We start from the raw sequence: 8,778 nt of genomic DNA, 5'->3' as shown, positions 1-8,778 counted from the left end.
GCGCCGAGCGAGGAGCTGTGGCCGGGGCCGACGAGCCAGGCTGTCCCCTCCTCGCCGGGGAAGCGCCACCTGCCCCGGGTGTCAGTTCACGAGCTGATGGTCATTTGTTTGCGGTTTCTTCCCCGCTGCCAAATAGCGTGCAGTGGAAATGCAGGGTGCTCGGTCCCCCCCCAGCCGCCCCCCAGCACAGCTTTAATCTATTTTTCATGTCAAGTAACTGCTGCAAGGGGATCTGTTCTAATGAATGGTTAGTTTCAGACGTGTCGCTGACTGAGTTTTGCCTGTCCAGTGTTGCCAGGTCGGCAACAGTGTTATTGTAAACTTTCTTGGGGGTGTGGATGCTTTAGTTTTTCTACACTCTGTTGCCAAGACCTAAAATATCTTCTGCCGTAACTCCTACTTTGTTACTACTGCATTGCTAGGATCCTCTGCCCTGTGTTGAAGAGGCAACGGAATAAAGTTAGGAGAGGGGTTTAAGCTCGTAAAAAGAAAACCCTGAAAGCTGATCAGGCCCTTGCACTTTTTATATGAGAACAGGAAGTCAGATCACAAAGCTAAGAGGGAAATTTAGAGAAAGGGGGGAAGGGAAGAGAACATTCTTTGCATAGCCACTGTCAGCTTAACTCTGGAGGAGCAGAGTGCTGGTCACTACCTCTGCAGGGTCAGGCCTGTATTTTCCTGACTTTGAAATTATGGAGGCCTGGGGTCAGAGTTGGGTTGTAAATGATGTCATGTGCAGTTTCGTGGCCTTCCCAGCATTCAAATGAGACAGAAATTTAAGACAAGGCTTGAAACTCACTGGGATGAGGTAGGGTCCAGTCTGTCTTCATAAGGCGTGCATATTTCCAACTTCATTCAGAAGCGCCTATATCGGGATGTTTGTGTCTTTACCTTCCCTATCTGTATGTAATACGTACACTGGATAAATTTCTATGCCTTTTCTTCCCAGGACTGTCAGTTTATTAATAAAGTCTTGCACAGTGTTCCAAGAAAAGTTGTATGAAAGCCTGAGATAGCGTCTTAAAGATGCTGGAGTCACTTGTATAGGAAGACTGTGGAGTATAAATTGCCCCTGAAATAAACCCAAGTTTTATTGAAACAGCAGTGGTTGTTGCCCTTTTGTGAACTGTTATACTCTCAAGTCAGATTTTGAAGTGGTTCCTGCTATTTGCAGGCAAAAATGTTTCAGCACTTTTCATCGATATAATAATGTGCCTATTTACTATTTCATTATGAATTTGTATGCAAACAATGGACAGGCTTTAATATTACCTGTAAACATACACACTCTTGAAATCTAAGATATTATATGATCAAAATACAAGCCTAAAACTAGATATGTGCTTTATTTTGGTCTCTTTTACCTTATTATTAAAGACATTAATTTAGCGATGTATGCAATTTTAAAATAACTTAGTAGGAAATAATAGTATAGCACGGATGCAAATTAATGTTTGTTTGTTTTTGGTGTTTTTTTTTTAATTGTGAAATACTCCACGGAAAAGTTGCACTGATATTTTGTTTACTTAATAGTGATTTTTCCAAGTGAAATTAATAAAGCTAGTCTGGCATTTTCTGATGTGTGTAATATTTGATTATAGTTATAATTTTTTTTTTCTCCTTTACTTTTGGTGGGCACACAAATATGTAGTGGTAGATTACTGCATAACAATATTCCTGTTACATAGTTTAAGGGGTTTTTATGCTTGTGCTGAAAGCGTAATGTAAACATAACTCCCCAACAAAGAAACAAGACTTCTGGTAATCTTGACAGATCATTCAAGGAGCTCTATAACCGTGTGCTCTACAATCCACATTTAGCAGAAAAAAAAAAAAAAAGTCACTTACTGAGCCGTTTCTTTGGTGTACATATTAAGTGGGAGGGTTATGTCTTTCAGCACCCTCGCTACAGGGAGTTAATTGTCCTTTAAATCTTTCCTCCCTTCCCATGCAATGTAAAATTTACCACTCGATCTTCTTGTATTTACGTCGCTATTTTGCTTTCTTTTAGGCAACCTGCCCAAGCATGCAGCACTGCCCCTGATTCGGCACTTGAGCTGAAGCAGATCACTCATTGTCCCAGCCTCTCAAATTTTACCCAGGTCACGATGGTGCCGTTGGGGCACCTAGCCAAAGGGGCCACTTTGGAAGATCTTCTTGAAACCTGCATTCAGTCTTTTGGTGAGTGTCTGGAGGTTTTTAGAATGGTATTAATTTGTTGCTGTCCTGGCTACGCTTACTAGTCACTTACTAGTGAATTACATTGATTTATTAGTGGAGTAGAAAGGCATAACTGAGAATTTTCTATACTGTAGGTGACCTCATATTTTTATAGGTTTGTGGATCTGTTTATGCATATGTGTGTAATATATGCTAAGAGATTAGTGTCACTACTGCTTTTTCTTGAGAGAATAAGACAAACGCCGGTCACCTATACTTCTATGTGTGTTTGTTGTTCCTTCACGTACCAATTTGATAAACTTTAGCAAGTAATCATTACATTTTGCATATTGCAGTAGTATTCTCATAATATGTGTGAACAACATCTTTATATTAAACATTTTGAAATGAGCAGGGCTATCTTTAAATCTATACTGATAATGCAAGAAGCAATCCAATGTTATTTCACCTAGTTTAAAGTTGCTTCTCTACAAAAGAGAAAGAACAAAAATCACAACTGTATACCTTTTTGAGCCTATCAGTTATCCATTTGTCTTTTTACAATAAGAGTTGTAATATATGGACAAGCACAACTGTTGCCTGAGCCCTGTATCTCTAGTTTCCTTTTCCAACTTTTTCAGAAGTAAATGTGTTTATTTTTTATATTATTAAAATATGTTAGTAGTGAAGGCATGCAAAATGATTCTGAATAATTTGCTTGTGAGTAGCGCATCTGTTCGTTAATGCTGTGTCTTTCAGTGCTGTGAGCTATTCCCAAAGCATATGTGGCAAAGTCTTAGTTGCAGAGTAGTCCTTAGAAAATAAATGTACTTCAACACCCACTAAGCTCTAAAATAATTAATCTATATGGTTAAATAGGAACACATATAGTGCTGATCTAGTGATACAGCACATATATATACTGTATAAACAATGACTAATCTTTCACATTCATTGGATTTTTTTTTTTAACTTTAAAGCATTCTAATCAGCATGTGCAGAGAAATGCATGTCTGAGAAAAGTTGATGAAACATATAATTGTCAGTAATGTTTTGTTTCTTTTTGGCTTCTTTTCTCCATTTAATTGTTGTAAAGAACATATAGCAGTTCAGTGGATAAAGCCCTAATTCCTAAACAAATGTCGATTCATATTTTTATAAGTTTTGGTTCACTGGGAGTGAGATAACATGCAGGACCTTCGTACAGTTTTAATATTGTGACTACTTGACCAATATTAATGTGTTCATATTTTTAGGGAAAAAATGTATTATAAATGTAACATTATAAAAATCTAGTAAAATGGTCATGGTGATTGATTTCAAGTAGTGGAGGTGAAACCCTGAATGGGAGATTATTGTTGGCTTAGTTATTTGAATACTTTTAAAATACTCAATGTATATCAGCATACACATGCTTATGTGTTCTCAGATTCCTGGGCATCCATATATTATAAGGACTAAAGTGACAAAGAAAAGCAAGTGTACCTGTCCAGTTCAGCTATATAGGCATGTGAATCTTTCTAAAGGGTTTCATACTTCAGTTAGAAAATTTACCATAGTCCACTAAATAGGGTTTTCTTGAACCTTGACAAGTGGTACGTAGGTCTAGCAAAGTGAATTGTAGTGCGTCTGCAAACATAATCTTAAACTCACTAAGGACTGCTAGAATTATGATGTGTGCTGCAGAAAATTAGACTCTTCATTGGGCAATTCATAGTAGTGTCTGTATTTGTACATCTTCTATGACATTATGCATGTTCTTAAGCTATGTTGGAATTTCCCAGTGGGGTATTTAAATAAATTGTAAAGTGCAACTGTTACAGCTATAGATAACCTACATAACAAAGTTCCTTAAAGAAGGTTCTTGTAGCTACTAACAAAAACACTGTGCAAAATTCATTCACATCATTGTGCCAGTAAAGGAAGAGATGGAAAAATCTTTAATCTGGGAGTTTGAGGAGGGGTGGGGCTAGGGCTAGGGAGAAAAATGGTGGGGAAAAAAAGCATAGTTGCTGAATGATTACAAGTAAATTGAGTGATTGAGCGAGTTTCTTCCCATGCATAGTACTAGAGTAAAGCTATTACACTGTACTCTAATAGTTCTATTCAGACTGAAGTTATATCTTCAGTCTCAGATATGCTGACCTATAATATTTTGTATATTATTCTAGAAATTCATTACTGTGATCTGAGCAAGTTTTATTTCAATACAAAATATACAGAAACCCCCAAGACATAAGCACAGATTTCCTTTGTATATTTTCAGTTTACTTCCTGGAAAAAATCCTTGATTCATTTGCTGTCTAGGGTTAAGGAGAACAACAAGCAGTAGATAGAGATGATGATGCATCACATTTCAGAATATATACTGCATTATGTTAATATTATACTGCACTTGCTACCATTACGTGTACAATTACAAATGCAATTCCTATATAAAGTTTGCAGCTGAATATATATTCCTGGACTCAATTATAGAAGTTTGGAAAAAGCAAATAATGTGTAAGTGGGGTTGCTGTCAACAATGGTGTGTAAGGGGAAGTTGGCAGCCTTTTGCCATATATGCAGAGAGTATCACAAGAAAGTCTAACCAAGAAGCTATTAAGAATTAATACACACTTACAGCTGTGAAGAACACAAGTGTAAGTTATTTATCTTACAGTATGGATAAGGGGAAAAAATGAGAAAGGGGGGATATGCTAAGTTAAAGTTAAGAGTGAGAAGGCTAAGCTTTGCCACAGTGTTGTAAATGGATTCCAGGATGTTTTGTAGAAAGACAGGTTTTGTCCAGAGCCAAGTTAATCCAAAACCTATGCTAAGGAGGCGAGGAACAAAGATTGGTTCTTGGAGTTAGTGATATTGTCTGTGGGTCTACAACAGTGCTGGGTAGAAGATGACACTGGAATGTGGACAGAATAGTGTGAATTACAATGGTGGTGTTGTACCTGTTAATTCCAAAAGTAAAGAGTTAGGAGGTCTTTTTTTTTTTTTTTTTTTTTTTTTTTAAGAAAAGACCAAAAGCTTATTCAGTGTAATTAACTTAAACATCTACTTTGGGATGACTAGTTTGTGCTCTTTCACCTCTCAAATTTGGTTTTCTTTAGCTTGAACTGATGAATGATAGGCATGTGCTTTAGAGACAGAAACAGTGACGGTCATATGAGGTAGTGTGAAGTCATGTAGATGATCACTACATCGGAGAGATCAGCTTTACACCAGTGTTTATTCAATAGCATGATGAGAAGGAGATGCTGAAAGTAGAGGTTTCTTCAAGTCCCATGAAAGGTTGCATCAGGATGAGCGAGATGAATCACCCTGCAAATGAATTGCCAAAAGTAAAGGCAACAGAAAAGCCAGGATGTAAGCTAGGGCAAGAGTTCAGGAAAAATAACATGATGAGAGATTGAAGGCAGGAAGTGTCTTAGAAAGGAATATTAGTCCTGAGATTAGGAGATTTGTAGAGACTTGAAACCACTCTCATCAGTTTAACGATATTTGGTTATATAAGACAGTGATTCAAAACATGTTCTACATGACTTGGAAGATCTCTCAACATTATAAGTAGCTACAGGATGCTGTTACTGCTATGATCTGGGTTGACAAGAAGAGCTGTAGAACACAAGTAAATGCATCACATGTGATTGCCTTAGAAAAGAAGGGGAAGTGTAGCATGTAAGTGGAGCTGACAATAACTTTTAAAGATGAAAAAGTGATTGTGTGGAAAGAAAAAGAAATCATAATAGGGAAGTGGAGGAAAAGAGGAATCAAAGAAGGGAGAAGAGCGCATAGAGAGGAAGAGCAGGAGGTAGGGTAAAATGATTGAAAAGACTAGAAAATACAGAGACTGTAGAAAGGTTAGATTCAGTGAAATCTCTCCATCAGAGAGGTTAATTCTGAACAGAAGGTCATAAAGAGAAAATTAAAGGTAGATGTTCAGTTGGCAACAAGATGGCTGAAGTTGTGAGTTCAGGGAAGCAAAGAAGTAATTAATAGATCTTGGCTTGGAATATGACAGCTTCAGGAGGGAGATAATTTATTCTGAAGGAAATCTTCATTAGTGACTGTAGTTCTGGAGTGGAATTGTAAGTAGAACAGTGACTTTAACCCCCTGCATCCATGTTTTTCAATTCTGTAGTATATAAAATGCCTGGAAAAGAATGTACTTTTAACTGGCAGACAGTTCTCTGAAAGTCAATATGGCTTTGTCTCCTACTTTGTTGCTAGTTGTAAAGACACTTATATCAGCTTTGTTGTTGAAACCAACAGGGTAGGGTCTAGTTTACTGGTCCATGGCCATATTGACTATTTAATGCTGACAGTTCAGTAGAACACAGGAAGCACATGCTTAGTAGCACAGCCCTACTTTTTGCTAGTTCTTCTTATAGTAATCTTTGTGAGATTGCGTAAATGCATGTTAACATATATTTAGTCCAGAAAGATATCAGCTTTGTTGTTGAAACCAACAGGGTAGGGTCTAGTTTACTGGTCCATGGCCATATTGACTATTTAATGCTGACAGTTCAGTAGAACACAGGAAGCACATGCTTAGTAGCACAGCCCTACTTTTTGCTAGTTCTTCTTATAGTAATCTTTGTGAGATTGCGTAAATGCATGTTAACATATATTTCTTCCAGAAAGTGTTACAGATAAGAGAGGAAAAATATATCAGCAGTGTTCACTTCACTGGATATTTTAATTTGTTAACTGTATACCTGCTAACTATAGAAATGAAATAATAATTGTTCATAACACTTTTCACCCTAGGCTATCCTGATGCTACTGTGAGCTTGATGTTCTGAGTATGTTAGCAAGTCAGCTTCTATTCTAGCAGACTTCTTTTCTTTCTATTTTGTATCTTCACTATATATTTGTGCATGGTAAGAGGTCCCTCTTTCTTTCCTTCGACTGTAAGCGTCTATATCTTATAAATGTACCTTTTTTTAAATCTTGAGTAAGGTTTAAGTGTGCTTATTTTTTTAAACAAATACACCTTTCAAAGATTCAATGAACTACTTTAGCATGCATTCAAGCTTATGGACCATGTAGAGTCAGAGGGCCTTTTCCTTGCCCACACAAAACACTTGTTTAAATAATTTTTACAAGTGTTTAAAAACACTGTTACAATTGGTATAAAATGTATCTTCAGCATAGCATCAATTTGCTGTCTCCCTGCTTTGTCTGCAGTAAAGTCCCGAAATGTTACTTAGACTACCTAACAAACAATTCCAAGTGTGCACTTGAAAGTCATAATTTATACAAACATTTATGTGTTCCTAAAAACATCTGAGGGTCACTTAAGAGCTGAGAAATCCCTAGGATCTCAAAATTTTAACATTATGAAGGAATTTCTGCCCTTAACCTTTAAGTGCGAGATCTTACTCATTCACCTCTTACATTTGAGTACTGGAAGCATGTTTACTGTAGCACACAAAAGACTTATGCTTACCCTACAATTCAGGCACTTCAGCTACTGCTAGACAAGATGAGTGTATTCAATGGAAAAGAGAAATCATGAAACATCATCTTTAACTGCATGTCACCATGCAGTGTCCCTGTGTCCGGTTTCTTAAGAGACATGTAAGTAAAGGGCTTTAGGAAAGCAACCGAAATATTTCCCAGAGCTTGTAGCATAATTCTATGTGGAAGCTCAGCCACGATAAACTACTTACAGTGGAATAAGTTGTTTATACCGTTATGTCAATCTTCAATACGAAAAAAAAAAGAGATTTAAACCCATGGCTACTACTTTTCAAAGAAGTTAAAAATCATAACTTCAAAGATTAACAATGTTCTTAATAGAATTTATGTGAACCTAGTGCAATTTGCAACTTCTAATGGTCATAATACTCTTAGACAACTAAATTATACTGCAGAATAATTTGTATCACAACCTACTCTTAGCCCTAAGCTGTCTAAGAGTAGGTTGTGATACAAATTATTCTGCAGTATCTGATCAGTCCTAAACTAGCTTGTTGCCTCAATGTGTGATAAAGTGAGATGTCTGTAAACAAACCTTAGAAATTCTGGAAACCACTTCCAGACGGATCTGGATGAAAGATGCCATGGAATTGTTTTGATAGAAATCAGAAATCTGGCAAAGGTGCTGGTGCTGGTTGCCTCTTAGGTGCTAGCTGCCTAAAACTGTACAAGTTAATCATAGTTAACATTTTCTAGAATAAAAAAATAACTACATTAGCAGAGCTGTCTAGTTCTGTGAACTGATAATATTTTTATAGCTCACTTTTGTGTCAATATCATGCAAAAATATATTGAGTCTTAGGAATTCTTTGAGACCCAGGTAAGTATTGCATCCATTTTACAAACAATGAAACAGGCAAGTTAGAGTTCATTCATTAGGACAACCATAACCATCTTCTCCTCTAAAATACAGAAAACTTGAAAGTTTTATCCAGTTTTTCCTCTTTCAGTTATCTAGAAAAAAACACTCTACTCTTAACTAGACTGGAAGAATGTACTTATGTTAAAACATACAATAACGAATAAACCAATCACAGTTCAAGTACCGAGTTTATCTTTATCCTTTTACCAAATTTACCATATACTGAATTCTAACATAAAATTCTGACTCAAAAGCAGTTACGTCTTTCAAAGCATATG

At 36.6% G+C, this 8,778-nt stretch overlaps 1 protein-coding gene across 1 annotated transcript in view; it reads left to right on the top strand.

Moving 5' to 3' along the window:
* The window catches only part of RASGRP1 (RAS guanyl releasing protein 1), a 75,968-nt gene that overhangs the window by 31,891 nt on the left and 35,299 nt on the right, over window positions 1–8,778 (top strand). The window contains exon 4 of the mRNA XM_019473726.1: window positions 2,012–2,181. Within this exon, the coding sequence (XP_019329271.1) occupies window positions 2,012–2,181 (170 nt within the window). The remainder of the gene's footprint in view (window positions 1–2,011; window positions 2,182–8,778) is intronic.

This window comes from Aptenodytes forsteri, unplaced genomic scaffold (assembly GCF_000699145.1).
Source record: "Aptenodytes forsteri isolate BGI_AS27 unplaced genomic scaffold, ASM69914v1 Scaffold124, whole genome shotgun sequence".
In the NCBI taxonomy this organism is placed as follows: Eukaryota; Metazoa; Chordata; class Aves; order Sphenisciformes; family Spheniscidae; genus Aptenodytes; species Aptenodytes forsteri.
This window is presented reverse-complemented; position numbering and strand designations above follow the sequence as displayed.